The sequence below is a fragment of the Grammomys surdaster genome, unplaced genomic scaffold (assembly GCF_004785775.1).
Source record: "Grammomys surdaster isolate TR1022 unplaced genomic scaffold, NIH_TR_1.0 125950, whole genome shotgun sequence".
Taxonomy (NCBI): domain Eukaryota; kingdom Metazoa; phylum Chordata; class Mammalia; order Rodentia; family Muridae; genus Grammomys; species Grammomys surdaster.
In genome coordinates, this window is record NW_021620771.1 from 2,902,657 (window position 1) to 2,919,699 (window position 17,043).

Consider the following 17,043-nt stretch of genomic DNA (forward strand, 5'->3'; position numbering starts at 1 on the left):
TTTAGAACTTCCAACCATGGTTGTCTGATCTTTTTTCTCATTCTACTGATTCTAGTTTTTCCTTGTGCTTTAAATCTACCATTTCCTATACACATACACATGTATCAATACTGTGTCTTTCTGATTGGGTCATTTTTGTACCAGTCTACTTGGAGTGCTACTATTTCATATCATTAGCTTTTTTCTTTTGAAATCTTGCATTTATGAACTTAAGATTGTCTCTATGTTCTTAAATTTTATGCCATAATTAACTCATATAGTAAAAGCCTCTTTTAAACAAAGTATTAATCTACTTACACTTTGTCATTATGGTAAAGTTGGATTTACCTCTGGGATCTCAATGCTTGTTTCAGTTTGTCCTTTCTATAATATAAGGGTGACCTGCTTAGCTTTTTGTGGCTGTGATAAACACCAAGGCCAAAAGCAGCTTGGGGAGGAAAAGGGTTTATTTGGCTTTCAGGTTACAGTTCATTGAGGAAAGCCAGGGAAGGAACCAAAGACAGGAGCTTGAAGTAGAAACGGCAGAAGACTGTGGCTTGTTGACTTACTCCTATGGTCACAGACAGTTGCCTTTCCCATACAGCCCCGGACCACTGGCCCAAGGGAAAGGATTGCATGGCCCATGTGTGATAGACCCCTCCATGTCAGTCAACAATCTAGAAAATGCCCCATAGACGTGCCCACAGGCCATCTGATGGAGGCCACTCTCCAACTGAGGGTCAACTTGACAGCAAAACTGACCATGACAAACTTATTTTCCCTCCTTGCTCTCTATTCAGTTTGTCTCATGACAAATGACTGAGCGATAGATTCATCTTGTCTTAGCCCTGAGATGGATGCCTGAACTAATCCATAAATTCATCTCAAGAAGCATTCTTATCTTCTAACAATCATTACAGGTAGACTTCTTTCACCTCTGAGGTAATTTCTCCTGAATTCTTTGCATTTCATCAGCATGGTAACCAACATACAACTCTAGACTGCTTAACAATCCATAATTCCTCTGGACCTTTGTTGGCACTTCAGTTTTAGCAATTCAGACTGAATTCAGCCTGGTAAAGGACTGAAAGCAATGGGCACTTTTTATTTCAATGCTTTAGATCTTAGTGAAAAGAGAGGTGTAATGATGTCTGTTTATAAGCAAATTTTCTTTATGGAAAACAATTGTAGTAAATGGTGTAAACTAATTTATTATTAATATCATGACCATTATTGTTGTGAGTCATTTACATTTTAGTATGATGATCCAATAAACCTGTCATCTAACAAATTTTAAATTCTCGGTACTCATTAATTAAATTCTCCATTCCCAAATCTACCCTCATTATCTTTCTTTGTTCTTCCATCACTAGGAGAGTATACATGAAGTCAGAACAAAACCACACATCAAATAAATGCCTGAATAAATTAAGACACGTTGTTGAAACTGTAACATGTATGTAATATATATGAGGCTTTGGTCTTATGTCACAAAAGCAGATATAGGAAAATTTTTTTATCAAAAGATTATTAATGCCTTCAAATGAGATTACCAGATGTGTCAGCCATTGCTGTAATAACAACCAAGCAGGAAACCATGCCTGATGATTTATATAGAACATCTAAATGAATCTAAAAATGATGCTAGACTAACTCAAAGGGAAGGTGCTTTCCTCCTCTGATTTCCGTGTAGTCGAACCCTGGACAGTGCATCCCTCAGAGCCTGGTGGACCTGCTTGTTGCGCAGGGTGTAGATGACGGGGTTCAGAAGGGGTGTCACTACTGTGTTCACAAGAGCAGCCTCTCTGTTGGTGTCCAGCCTGCTTGTCTGCTTTGGCTTCATGTATATAAACACACAGCTGCCATACATTAGAGAGAGGACGATGAGATGAGAGGAACAGGTGGAAAAAGCTCTCTGTCTCTCCCTGGCTGAAGGGAGGTGCACTATTGTGACCACTATATTGCTGTATGCAAAGATGGCTATCACAAGGGAAGTAAAAAGCACAATTAAAGCAAGGTTAAAAAACAGCATCTCAATAGACCTGGTTTCTGAACAGGAGAGACTTGCCAGGGGTCCAAAATCACAGAAAAAATGAGGAATGACATTGGGGCCACAGTAAAATGACTGGGAAAGCATCACAACTGGACCAGCCATGAAGAGGAAACCCAACACTAAACAGACAGTAACGAGAAAGAAGCACCTCCTTGGGCTCATGATGGTTGGATAATGTAAAGGTTTGCAGATGGCCAGATACCGGTCCAGAGACAGTAGAGCCATAAGGAAAAACACAGTTGCCCCCAGGGAAAGAATGACAAAGTCTTGTGTGAAGCAGGCCACAAAAGAAATCCTTTGCCTCCCTGACAGAAAGATGGTGAGCAGTTGGGGGATAACTGTAGTGATAAAACCACACTCCACAAAGGAGAACGAGCTGAGGAAGAAGTACATGGGTGTCTGTAACCGGTGGTCCTTGCAGGTGATGGTAATTATGAGCATGTTGCCCATGAGGGAAGCCAAGTAGGCCAGCAAGTGCACTAGGAAGAAGAGGATCCTCAGGTGCTTGGCCACAGGGAACCCCTCAAGGATAAACTCCTGGATGGCTGTCCCATTGCTTGTTTCCTCTGCTGTCAGCTGTTCCATTCCTTCAGTCTCTCACTGAAGGGCTTTGCAGAACCATGCCTGAAGGTGGAGAGCTGTGTGTTCCTAAAACTGTAAATGACATGGGAAGGCAATCAGACTTGGTAACAGGGCATCCAAAGTGTCACTTTGACCATTGTTAAGGAAAAATAACTGACTATTACTATGCCTGAATTTATATTACCTAATTACTTTAAAATCCTAGAAGAAATGCAGGTGCCACACATCTTCATTAGGGATAAAGTCACTCAACAGGGTTGGTCATTTTCCCATGTGGTTTTCTGCCTACTGAAATCAAGGTTATATATACCCTTTTATTTATTCATTCATGATACATATTTCTAGTAAAAGCATAGTCATGTCACACAGGCCCAGATAAATATTACAAAGGAAGACTTACAACTTAAAAATCAACCTGAATCTCAGGTTAGCTCAGGGATGGTGAACTTATCTAACAAGTGTGACACTATGGTTCTAATTCCCACTGACACAAAATGGAAGAAAACAAAACAAACCAGACAAAGCCAGATGTCAGTCCTAGGCACTAGGGACACAGCTCAGCAGTGTGGACGTTAGTTATTCATGCAGAGGTCCTGGGGCCAGTTCCCAGAATGTACATGGCAACTCATCATCTGTAACTCCAGTTCCAGGGGATCCAGCTCTCTCTTCTGACCTCAGAGGGCATCAGGCATGCAGGTTGTATGCATACACACATGCAAGCAAAATTCTCAGTACACATAAAATAACAAATCATCCAAAGATTTTAAGTCAGAAGCCATTCATTCCACAAACTGTATTCCTTCATCATACCTTAGCATTTCTTTCCATGTTTGGCCATATTATTATTAGTAACAGAAAAAAATCCTGTAGTTCTGTAGTCCTGTCTGCAGTCCTACAAAGGGGATTATATTAGAAAACCCACACAATGAACTCTAGCTGGATGGTTAAAAGATCATGTCTGGCTGCTTCATCTAGAGCCCCAGACAGTCAAAATTCACACTCCCAGCACCAAGTAAAAAGCCAGGAGTGTTGAAGGGCAGCTGTACTTCCAGCATTGGACAGGGCACAGGCAGGCAGGTCCCGGGAGCCCACGGGATAGGCTAGTCAGTCTAGTTGAAACAATGAGCTCCACATTCAGGAAGAGACTGCAGCTCAAAAAATAGTGATGAGTAAGGGTATCCAAAATCAGCCTCTGTCTCCTACACACACCTCTGTAGTTAAATACTCTTTCTCTGTAAATGGATCATGTCCTTGTATGTGAGACTTAGTCATTCTGGTCAACTAGCATCCATCTCCAGTCTCAGACTGAGCTATCTGACTTAGAACAACCAAAAGCCCTCTCTTATCAGACCTGTGTAACCAGATTGAAGAAAAACAGCACTACCATTACTGCAAACAAATAGCAAGGTGCTCTGTTCACACTGAGGCCACACCCTTGCCACAAGCAGCTCTCAGCAATCAGAACTTTACTCTCTGCTCTTTCCCCTCTAAGAAAAACAAGTCAACACATTGGTTCTGACAGCTCAAATGTAAGTAAATCGATTCTAAATGCTCATAATTTGTCCAGAGGTAAATTCAACATTTGCCAGTTATTCTTCTCCAATCAACTAACAGAGTAAGAACAGTATTAAACCATACATAAAATATCTCAGTGGAAATCTTGCATGATAACTATGGAAAAACAAGAACACACATTTCCTTACTGTTCTACGAGAATTGACAAGTGAATTCATCTAGAATTCCAAAAAAGCATTCGTGAGTCTCTAGGACCCCACTCTCCTGCTACCTAGCATATGCCAGCATCAACAATAAACCCCACTGCTAGGAACTAAGTACATTGAGGACTGAAGGCAGGAGACTCTTCACTCAATCCAGCATACATAGATATTTTCTGAGTTGGTACTACTTCTTTACAAGGCTTCCAAGGCACTGAGTTTACCACTCTTACCAACACCCACCTCCAAGGTGCATGTTCCCAGACTGAGAAGGAGACTTACACCACCAGGAGCAGAAATGAAAGGGACTTGAATTTGTTCCAAAAGATATTTAGTAGTGGACTGTCCCTTGATACTAATCAGGGTCTACCAGGTCCAGTGGGTGGCACCAAGAGACACTAAGTATCATCAGTGGGTGGAACAAAGCCCTCACAGACCTGTGTCACTCTAGTATCCTTCATGATTGGTAATTGAACAGTGTTGTGAATGGAATATTACTTGATTAATGATGATAATAGTAAGCTTGTATAAAGTATTATTATATCTGATAACACATAATGGTTAGTAAGTATAATGGTTGCCCTCTCATTGTATAAAAAAATATAATATTTGTCTCCCAAATGTCTTCATGAAAATATTTTAAAATGGAGTGCATATAATCTCCTAAGTCTCATAAATTTCCATATTGCATAATATTCGTTTTTTAAAGTCATTTTTTGTTTACATTTCAAATGATATCCCCCTTCCCTCTTACCCCACCAGAAATTCTGTATCCCATTTCCCTCTTTTCCCTCCCCTTTCCCTCTATGAGGGTGCTCCTCTACCCACTCACCCACCTCACCACTCTTGAATCCCCCTATGCTAGACCTTCAAGCCTCCACAGGACCAAGGGCCTCCCCTACCACTGATGTCAGATAAGTCCATCTTTTGCTACATATGTATGTAGAGTCATGGACCTCTTCAAGTATACTCTTTGGTTGGTGATTTAGTCCTTGGGAGCTCTGGGTGGTCCAGTTAGCTGATATCGTTCTTGATATGGTGTTGCAATCATTTTTAGCTACCTGAGTGCCCCATGTGTTAATGGTTAACGCTAAAGAGAATTTTCTGGAGGAGGAAACCAAGCAATGGATGTCTTGCTTTTTTTTAGACTTTTCTAGACTTTTCCAGCACATCACAGGACTTCCTTCACATTCCCCACACTCCCTGTTCTCTGTCCTTTCTCCTATTCTTTTGTCAAGGCCTTTCTCACTCCCACTTCTGTCTCTAACTTACCAACTTCCCAATGTTGCCTTACACAAGTAAATCCCTTTTAAATCCACTCCTTGTACGTTTTGTTCATGGCAAGGGGAGAGTTGAGAGAAGGGAGCCTTCACCGTTTGCAACTGAGAGAGGCCCAGGGTGGCATGTTTTGAACATTGACCCTTAACTGCAACATTTACGGAGGCATAGACATTGCTTTTTCAAAATGTAACATTTTTATTGAATTATTTAAATAAAAATCATATCTACTAGACTTACATATGTTTCCTCAATAGTATAACCACAAAAGAGGAATTCTACCACCCAGAAATCTACTTTGCAATGAAGGATTGAATACACCTGAATACATAACAAGCATGTGTGAGTATGTCATAAAAGTCAATAACTAGTACAATTTACCCTCCCCTTGTCACAAACAAAACATACAAAGAATATATTTAAAAAGGCGTTTATTTGTGTAAAGAAACATTAGGAACTTGGTAAGTTAGAGACAGAAGTGCAAGTGAGAAAAAAGTCATGGAAAAAGAATAGGAGGAAAGACAGAGACCACTAACTCAAAGCCGTGCAGTGATAGAAGAGAGGTTTTGTACAGTGTTTTTCACATTGTATGTGTTCTCCAACATCATATTTGAATTAATTTATGTTACTTAATGTAAAGTTAATATAGTTAACTAACATGAAGTTAATATAATACATTTGTCTCTAGTGGCAATTTTCAGATGACTTTGAAAGTGATTTTCAATGAGGGAGCACCTTTCCCATAGCTTTGATGTTTGATTTTTTGTAAGGACAAGGCAATGTGAGAATATTTGTAGCTGACTTAGGCTCAAGTAAAAAAAAAAAAAAATGTATTCTTTGATGGTTCTTCAGTGAACTGGAACATCAAAGTATTTCCACAGTTTTTACACTTACAGAGTTTCTCACTAGTGTGGCACCTCGTATGTTCTGGAAATTTGTAAAGTAGATAAAAGCTTTCTCACATTGTACATTTAAAAGATTTCTTTTCCTGAATTTTAGTGAATGGGTGTAGTAGTTACTTTTATCGTTGGTGTGATGAATACTTGACAAAAGAAACTTACAGGATGAGGGTTTTATTTTGGCTCACAATATGGTACAAGGCGCATCAGGGCATGGAAAGCAGGTAGGCAGGACATGAGGCAGCAGTCACATGGCATCTGATTTGGAAAGCAGAGGAAGATGAATGCTTGTGGTCTGTTCACTTTCTCTAGACTCCTTGGATAGGTTCAGATGCAGAAGGTTGGGAATTCTGACCTGCTAAAGTCTCAAGGCATTCACACCCTCAGAACAGACAAAGCAAGACCCAGAGACCAGGCATTTCTTGTTGCTTGTCTGATTTCCAGTCCTGGCTATCAAATCCTGAGCCTCGAAATCATCTACTGCTAAGCTCAGCTCTAGGCCTCTAAACTTGATGCTTAACTTAAACATACAGCCTGGGTAAGGAATCACTGGAACATGTGGATTGCTTGCACACTGCTTCTAGAGACTTTATGCTGTATATGAAAGTCCTATAGGCTGTGTCCTCCATCCAGACTTGCCATGTGTAGTTATCTGGCACTAACAAGCCAATCTGGTTTCTACCACATGAAGTGATTAAACTGAATTGAGAACCTCAAGAGAATAAGAACCTGTGGTTGGGGAATCATGTGTTTAATCAGTGATGGAAGACAGAGAAGAGAAACAAGTAGAATGGAAATTCTGCCCTTTCTTCTCTATGGCTCCTTCTGTTAGGTTGCGAGGAATAACACTACATGAAAGAATTGTACTCTCCTGCCAGTGGGAAGTTGTCACTGGTCCCTATAAAATGATCCACAAAAGAATAAAGTCTTAGCTAGTAGGGTTGTTGGAGGAAAAAGACATGTATGTCCTTGCAACACAAGGGAAAAAGATAAAGGGATCCCAGCAGATAGAAAAAGGCAACAAGATAAAGTGAAGGACAAAATTGGGTTCAACTGCAAAAAGGAGAAAGCATGATCTGAATACAAAGGGACCTGTTTAAGTTTGCAGAACAGGATAAACATGTCCAGACTGAAAGAAGAGGAGGATGGGCTCTGGGAAGGACTGAGACTAAGAGGAGGCTGAGAATTTGTCTCCTCAGTGAACCCTCCCTTTTTGGCATCTCTTGGAAAGAGATAATGGCATTCAGCACCCTGCAGCTTACTGAGATGCCTAAGATTAGCTGTGGCTTCAGAAACCACTAGGATAAGGTTCTCATCTACCCACCCTATTGCCCCTCTCCACTGGATCATTTCAGAGAGTTCATTGTAGTCCCACATAACTTAACCCCAGTAGCCCAGGCAGTTATCAATATTCAACTGGAACCAGAGAGTGTAATATGCAGTTTTCCACAGCTACTCTGGTCCTCAATGGATGCTAACTAAGAATGGTACTTTATTACACAAAACACTTGATATTTTGTCAGTTGTTTCACTCAAGCCCAGGTTGATCTTTGTCTTTATTATGCTTAGAAGGCAACTAGAGTTCAAACTGATTCCCTGCTTCTGCCAAACGAGATCAGGGCTCTTGTTACATTCTCACTTCCTCTCTGACCTTGGATGACATGGTTGCTTGGCACTTGAGAAGCAGCACTACCTTTATGCCTGCATTTGTCATGTTAAATAACTGCTTAATTGGGGTACTTGCTTCGTGTGTGTGTGTGTGTGTGTGTGTGTGTGTGTGTGTATGTATGTGTATGTGTGTATCACACACACATCTCAAATTATATGTATGTGTGTTCAGATATTTGCTCTGTCAAATTTCTGCTAATGTTCATTTAAACTCTCAATATTTATTTAAACATTCCTTTAAAATCTATTGTAAATATAGAGATTAGAAAAATTATTAGAGACTAAGGTGGAAAAATAATAAATACCCTCCATGGCATGCTGAAAGTCTATTAGTATCATATTGAGTCATCAGAAGTTGTTGACAAAGTCACATTTATTAAAAATCTTGGAGATCACTGAAAGCATCAGAACATTATCAGAGTGTCATCCGTCCCACCGTGGAGACCAGACTTAGCCCATAAGACTCTACATATAAAGGCCATAGTCAACTACAAGTCATCTAATTCTCAATTTTCAGGTCCAAAATCAATTTGCTTCTGATGAAGGATAATGAAGATATGAGTGAAGACTCTAAGACAGCTCTACCCTCCTAAATCAAATATCAGTTTCTATTTTTAGCTTCCATCTGATCTAGCAAAAAAAAAAAAATGTGGTTTTATTTATTCCCAAAGGTACAGCTAAATAGTCACATTTTTTCCTGTCACCATGACCAAAAGATTGGACTTTGCCACAAGAATTTCTAACACAACGAACAGACTCAAGATCTCTCTGCATTGATACAGATTTTTCCAGCTTTATTCAGAAACGACAGAAGAATACTGTTGCCCTTTTTATCACTGTTCAAAGTTTATTTGGTGTTTTCATTGGCATGACACTTGAGTGGTTGGTTCCATCATCCATATGCAGATCTTACATTTCACATAATATTGCAATGTACACTACAGACACATATAATACATAAAATATCCTGTAGAACATTTATGCACAAGATATGCATAATGGACTTCCACACTAGAGCCAAGTTATGACTAACTGGGAACTCGTTATGCCTTCTTACCGTGCTTCTGTTACAGCTAACTCCTATCACTGTCCCCATTCCAGGACAAATGAAGTGGCTCAGACCCTCAGAATTCAAAAGCCAACTCAAGAGGTGAGAAATCTTAGCTATTTATGCAGGTCCATAAGCCACATATCATGTAATAAAGATGGTGTTTTTACAGGTAAGGCCAAGGGGCAGACCTAAAAGTTTGAGTCTAATGTTAGTGGGAGGAAAAAGGAAAAGCAGAAACAATAGCTCACATTAACTCAAAAATTGCCTTGGAGGCTTAAAGAGCTCCAAAGGGAAGAGCTGGAGGAAAATAGAAACAGGTAGCTTGGAGACCAGAGGTCACCTGAAGCAATTCTCTAGGCAAACAATCCTCAAAATGCTGTGGGGTCCACACATACCACCTAAGTCTGTCAAAGGCTCAGACACTCCACTTCTAAGTGTGATTTCCACATGAATGCTGTACATCACAAAGGAAAGAAAAACATTTTCATGCAGCTGTAAGACTGAAGTTCCCTGGGACACTTCTGTCCTCATGGAGAGGTTTTGTTTCTCTGACAGTAAAGTACTATATCATGTTGGGCTCAGGCCCAGAGACCTCACTTCTCAGGCTTAGAGTTATGTGAGTTCACAAGTGACCACACACTTCCATTAGTCAGTGATAGGTCACCAGAACTCCAAGGTCATCTACAAAATCATTGCACTGGTAGGAAAGGTTAGCTTACTTACCTTCAGCATACAAACGAGCCTTTCATATGCCCATGGGATAGCCTATCCACAATGAAACTACAAGCCCAGGAGAAGAGCTTTGGGAATCACATTTTAATTTCTGAGGAAAGGGAAAAATTTCCTGAGAGCTGCTTTGACTTCCTTGTTTCTCAAAGTATAGATCAGAGGGTTGAGCGTAGGGCTCAACATGGTGTACAGCACACCAGCCAGTTTGCTCTTCTCTGCATTATAGCTGGAGACAGGGCTTATGTAGGCATAGAAGACAGCAGTGTAATACATGCACACCACAGTGAGGTGGGAAGAGCAGGTAGAGAAGGCTTTCTGCTTCCCTTCTGAAGTTCGCATCTTCAGGATGCTGGAAATGATGAAGCCATATGACACAATGGTCATCAGGAAGTTGAGTATGCCATAAAAGGCATCAGCCAAGACAATCATGACACTGTTCACATAGGTGGAGCTGCAGGAGAGAAGCAGCAGGGGAGGCACCTCACAGAAGAAATGTGTAATGACATTGGGGCCACAGAAATTCAAGCGCGTCATCAGTCCTGTGTGAATGGCTGTGTTGAAAGCACAGAGCGCCCACACTCCAGCAGCCAACACGCTGCAGATTGCCTTACTCATCATGGTGCTGTAATGTAGAGGATGGCAGATGGCTGCATAACGGTCATAGGCCATGACGGTGAGGAGGAGCAGCTCTGAGGAAGCAGACCATGTAAGGAAATAGAGCTGGGCCATGCAGCCACCATAGGAGATGGGGTTCCTCTTTGACACCAGACCCTTCAGGGCCTTGGGCATAATGGAGGAGGTACAGATAATGTCCATAGTAGCCAAATTAAACAAGAAAAAATACATGGGGGTGTGGAGCCCAGGGTTGCAGGTGATGGCCAAGATGATAAGGACATTACCTGTGAGGGCCACACAGTAGAGAGAGAGAAAGCAGATAAATAAAAGGAGCTGGTACTGCAGGTGCTCAGAGAAGCCCTGAAGGATGAACTCTGTTACCAGTGTCTGGTTTCTCATCGTCCTTGACTGAGAAGGATATCCGAGACTAGTAGATGATTATGGACCCACATTTTCATAAGCTTTTTGGGCTAAAAAAAAAAAGTGAAAGATTTCTTAAGAAAGGTCATTGCCGTGTCTCCTTCCCTGACAACATGGTGGGAATGAGTGATAGCGTACAGCTTTATTGGGATACACTAAGACAAACACTTTACTGCTACATAAACAAAGAAGGCAAGCACTCGGTTCACAAAAAGTCAGTGCAAGTCACCAGTTACACTCATTAACTCTCAGTCAACCGCAAAGAAATGCAAACTAAATCAAAGATGCACTCTGGCATCCATGACTTGATCATCCTAGGAAGTTGATTGACTTAGTAGTCACATCCCCACAACAAACAAGGAAGATGGGGCTTGAGGAATAATGTCCAAAGGTGCTCTCTTGCCTCCACATACATCTGGACACAGACACATGGCTATCTGCACATGCAAATGCATCAGAACACATAAACACACACACACATCATACGCACACATACATACACAAATAAGTTTTCCATTTGAACAATACTTTCCTTTCTGGAAATTTTTTGTAGGCAAATAACACTTAAAAAATATTTTCTCAGAGCAAAATAATTTAGGACTGGAAATGACAGAGCTGCCTGTGCTCTTTAAGATGAATCTGTTGTCGTGTATTACTGTGCTGCTGGATACCTTAAAAATGATCCGCTGACAGCCTCTTACTTATTCTTTTTAAGTACAATGAAGATGTAAAGATACACAATCATTAAGATTTAAAGCACAAAAAATTAATAAAGGGGCATTGGTGTAGGTATCTGGAGACAAAATGACCTATGCATGATACATCAAGATGGTTTTCATTTCATTGCTTTTGCTAATGTGTTTTCTGATTTATCTCTGGAGTAGTTTTTCTGAAATGCAGGTGTATCAGGTTAGCTCCTTCTAATAATTCAGTGACTCCTCGATGCTGACAGCACAAATACTCCCATACAGTACTTCTGGAAGCTTCCTCTTCAGTAGACTCTTCTGACATGTCTTAACTCTCAAAGCCACAGCCACAGTCACAGTTACCACCACTGCCACGGCCACAGCCATGGCCACAAATGCAGCCACAACCAGCTCTCTGCAAATGCACTAGGTCACATCAGGTTTTGGGGGGTAGTTCCTACAACTTCCTCAGCCACAAGGTCCTTCTCCTCCTCAAAAGCCAAATGGGTCACCTGCTCCTCTTTCCAAACATCACCTCCCTGGTGAGAAATGGCCACTCTCCCTTTTAGGAACCCTCAGGATTGAATACTGACTTTTGTCCTAGAACCCAATGCAGATGCTGTTGACATGATTACAAAGCTGGCTCTCTAACAGTGGTCCAAGTGCCCGTGTGTGATTTTGGCCCAAGTGCTATGCCTTACACTCAACAACATTTGTTATTTCAATGCTAAAGAAAGTCTAGTCCTCATACCAGTGACAGCAACCACAGTTTGATTCTCCAGGTTCTGCTCACTGTGGCTGGAGAGGACACCAGAGTGTGTACCTCACATTTGCACCTTCTATCTTCTCAATCCCCAACTCACTAAAAGGATAAGAATGATTCTTTTGTTTGTTTGTTTGTTTGTTCGTTTGTGTTTGTTTTTCAAGACAGGGTTTCTCTGTATAGCCCAGGCTGTCCTGGAACTCACTCTGTAGACCAGGCTGGCCTCGAACTCAGAAATCCGCCTGCCTCTGCCTCCCAAGTGCTGGGGTGAAAGGCGTGCACCACCACCGCCCAGCTAAGAATAGTTCATTTTAAACTAAGAATTCTTTTTTGTTTTGCCGAACTTCTAGAGATGCATTTGCTACCAAAATATTAAAGGCTTACACAAAATGTCTAAGCATCAGCTACATATTGCTCTTCTAGAAGATGACAAGTGTTCTTTAATCAGAAGAGCATGGCATTGCAATGACATACAGCAACAGGCTGACTTAGGACGAAGCCTGTGCTGGCCGGCATGCTGGCCTTTATCTCAGTATGGCACAGGGATCTGAAGATCAGGACACCCCAATCGTTTGCATGAATGAAATAAGCACAATATGCCTGTTTCATCAATTTCATTTTTGTTTGATAACAAAAGACTAAACAGCATTCCTTTTCTTAATTTATTTGGATCAAGAGAAATATGTGACAATTCATGTTCCTCACCACCATCCAGAGGGTGAACTCAGCAAGGGAGACAGAAAAGCTGAGGCTGAGAAACTGAGTCAGGGCGAGAGGGGAGCATTGCTGGCTTTGATGGTCTACTGCAAGGTGTCTGCACTCTCCCTGGAATTTCCACACACTGACTTTTCCAGACCCCATGTTCCCTCCACAGCATAATCTATAGACTGACCAGAGTGTGTTGTCATAGCTACATCCGGAGGAGACCAGCACCTCCATTCCCTACACTCACAGAGCAGTTGAGAGCTTCATCACACTTTACTGAGCACCAAGAAAAGCCCCACTGACCACCACACAGTGAAGTTGGAGCCTGACTCTTTTTCTTCAGGTCCAGGGTAAGGGTAGGAAAAAGTGAACAAACCTCTGATGAATGAAGGATCTTTACAGGGATAGAGTAGTCAACTAATCCCTTTAGACTAAAGGATTCCCTCTTCAGAGAACTGCCCACTTCAAGTGATATTTTTTTTAAGGCAAGGTGGACAGTGTCCTGGTCCAGCTAGCCAACATGGAGGCAAGGAATCAGGTGTCCATGAGAATGGCCATGAGGTCTACCTCACCAGTCTCTGCTCCCAAAAGGCACAACACTAGCTCTCCTGTGAGGAGTCTAGAGCCTTGGCTTCAGTTTGCATCAAGCCTCAGAATTATCACAATGGTTGTGAATGGAAAGAGTAAGATTTCTGACATCAGCTGTGCGGTTTAAACTCCTGCTGGTCTCAGACACCACATCAGTCACTCAGGGGTATCTCACTCACATGCCAAATCCTCTAGTGGTTAAGCCACTTAGAAAACAAACACACATTGTGGATTTCATCACTTTAAAACACAACTGCACTCAAAATCCATGAAGTTAAAATTCACATTTTTCCCCCTGAAGGTAGGATGAATTTTACATGGTATACAACTTATTTTTAGTGAAATTTTATTTTAGTTCCAGTTTCTGGTTCATAATTTCACAAATAAAATATTACTGTCTTATGGTAATTAAGAATGAAGAATTTACTAAACCTCACTTTAAAATCTCTGTAAGGGCTCAGGGTTTCCAGAAACACTATGTAACTCATTTAATACACTTTATTATATATGAAGATGCACGGTCCTACCTTAAACGTATTTCAAAAACAGAAAACTCAAAATCAGAACATGCTAAATTTCAAGTATTCAGCTTTAAATTAAAATGACTTTGTCTGGTCTGTCTATTAAAGCCACTGTAAACAACTTGCCCTAATCACAGAGCTATAGCTGAAAAAGCTAGAATTCAGTCCTAAACTTTTGAATTCCAGTCCAGAATTCTTTGTTGTGTGATACCAACCTACATAGAGCCTAGCAAGTATTAAGGTAGCATTAAGAAAAAAAGATTCATCTGTCAACAACTGGCATGGGCATTTTTCTGGCTGTGCTGTGGCATACAAACCTTAAACTTAGCCACATTAACATCTCATTTGCATCTCATTTACATCTCATTTGTTTCATTGCCACATTTGTGGATCCAACAGTAAGGCAATGATTTTCAGGTAAGGTGGACAGTGTAGGGAGAAATATTTCCATGTCCACTGGTGCTATGTAACTAAATACATTTAGCTAAGGAATCACAGGCTGTTTCTATGCTACCCACTATTATCAAGTAGGCAGGATCACAAGTCAAACTTTCCCCACTGTTTTATGTCACCCCACGGAACAAACAGTCCTTGAAATTCTCATCATTACCTTGATCAACTTCCCCCTTGAGCAGCAAATGCAATTCATGGATGACTTTCTCTCTGTCAACCACAGTTGGGGACATGATGAAACTGAGTTCCTGAGCAGGCAGATGAAGATTTTTGTCCTCCTGATTTAAGTTCGTATTGCCAAGATGTTTAGATTCATCTTTAGTAAACTTTGTCCCTGTCCTTGGGAAACACTTGGGAGAGGTGTTCACATCCTTTCCTTTAAATGGACCCAGAAGGAGCAATTAAATGAAATCCCTCTTTGCTGGGGATTTGGCTGTCATGGGTGGACACATACATGCCATCTGGGCTTCAAGCCAAATGTGTGGAACAGAATATAAGGCCCAGTGGAAGATGTCAGGACATCTCCACTGTCCCAGCTCAGAGAATTGAGGTCAGAGAAGACCTAGGCTCAGTTACTCAGAGTAACACATTCACACCTAGAAATGTGGCATTTTATTTTCTCCATCTGAATACATTTGCTCAATATAAAGATGATCAGTTTTATCCACTTTCCTGAAAATTGAATAATTCCATTCTTCTTGATGACTGAATAAAACTTCATTGTCTATATATACCACATTTTCTTAGGCTTACTCAATAATAGCTATTCCAACTAGTGCAGCCATAAACATAATTGTATAAACACGTATGTGGTATATTGACTTACAGTTCTTCAACAATATACTCAGGCCTGTTATGGATGGTTCTAATGATAGAGCTTTTTAAAGGAACTTCCACATTGATTTCCATAGTCTTTGGACTAATACGTATTCCCACCAACAACACATGAGGGTTTTCCTTTCCCTGTGACTTCTTCTGCACTTACTGTTATTTATGCTTTTAATGGTGGCCATTGTGACTACACTGAGATTACATACCAAAATAGTTTTAATTTGCATTTCTCTGATGGCTAAGAAAGTGTAGTATTTTTTTCATGTTTATTGGTCCCTTGTATGTTATTTTTTCAGAACTGATTGTTCATTAGTCCATCTATTTATTGAATTGTTTGGTTTTGTAATATTTAGTAATTTGAGTCTTCTGTATTTCCTAGATATTAATTTGCTGTAGAGATATAGTTAAAAACATATTTTCTTCTATTGCATAAGCTACCCCTTCTCATTGTTTCCTTTACCCCACAGTTGTTGTTTGTTTTTAATTTTGTGGAAGTTCTGCTTGTCAAATTTTGGCTTCATTTCCTGAGCTATAATTGGTGTCTTTTTCCAAAGCTTTTGCCTGAGCTGTATCTTCAGTTTTGCACTAATAGCTTTAGAATTTTAGATACATCAAGATGTTTATTTGCTACAAACTCCTGTGTATTCAAGGACCAGGTCTTCTCACCTTGCCCAGCAACCAGTGGCACCTACCAAAGAGCCCCACAGGGGACATCCTCAAACTGGCACCTTTAGTTGAGATGGTAATGTCAAAATGTTTCTCATCTCAAGTAATATGCAGTTGTTTATAGCCAGATCTTTGATAAACGGGTGGAAGAAAGTGTGTGTGAAGGAAAACAGTGAAGGCTGTGGTCACTGTCACTGGGTAGCAGCAAAGCTGGGGATGTGGCATATATAGGTCACAAGGGTTCTACTGTCCTTCCCTCTATACCTCTTTCCACTAGGCCTCTTCCCTCTAGGCCCCTTCTTCTACCCTAGTGCTCCCCTTTTCTAGCTTTTTGACCTCTATAAGCACTCCAGATTAAATATGTAGATATAAAAATCCAAAGCACTAAGAGAATTGATATATCTTGAATTGTTTTTGACCAGGGTGAGAGATAGGGATCTAGTTTCATAGTTCTGCATGTGGATATCCAGCTTTCCCAGCACCATTTGTTGAAAAGTCTTTTCTGCAACATCTTTGACATTTTGTCAAGAGTCCATTGGCTTCCTTGGCAAGGTAGTATTTACCTGTAATTAAAGTACTTGGGAGCTAGAGACAGGGAGGTCAAGTGGTCAAAGTCATCCCCAGCTACACTGTGAATTCAAGACCAGCCTGTGCTACAAGAGACCCTGTGTCAATAAACTATATCCTATGTGGTTTCATTTCTGGTTCCTCTAAAATATTCCACCGACGTATATTTCTGGTTTTGTTCTAGTATTGTGTCTTGTTACCATGGCTGTGTAATGTAACTTGAAGTCATCATGGTTCTTTTTTTTTTATTTTTGGCATTATTTTGGCAATTCAG

At 40.7% G+C, this 17,043-nt stretch overlaps 2 protein-coding genes across 2 annotated transcripts; both read right to left on the reverse strand.

Moving 5' to 3' along the window:
- Positions 1–1,633: 1,633 nt before the first annotated feature.
- LOC114609264 (olfactory receptor 6C4-like) lies at positions 1,634–2,617 on the reverse strand. Its single transcript, XM_028753596.1, has one exon. It carries the CDS (start codon positions 2,615–2,617, stop codon positions 1,634–1,636), a length of 984 nt encoding a protein of 327 aa, XP_028609429.1.
- A 7,424-nt stretch (positions 2,618–10,041) lies between these two features.
- On the reverse strand, positions 10,042–11,027 carry LOC114609251 (olfactory receptor 13A1). The gene is given in 2 exon segments (XM_028753573.1): positions 10,042–10,988; positions 10,991–11,027. Coding segments are annotated over 2 exon segments (984 nt in total).
- Positions 11,028–17,043: the final 6,016 nt, after the last annotated feature.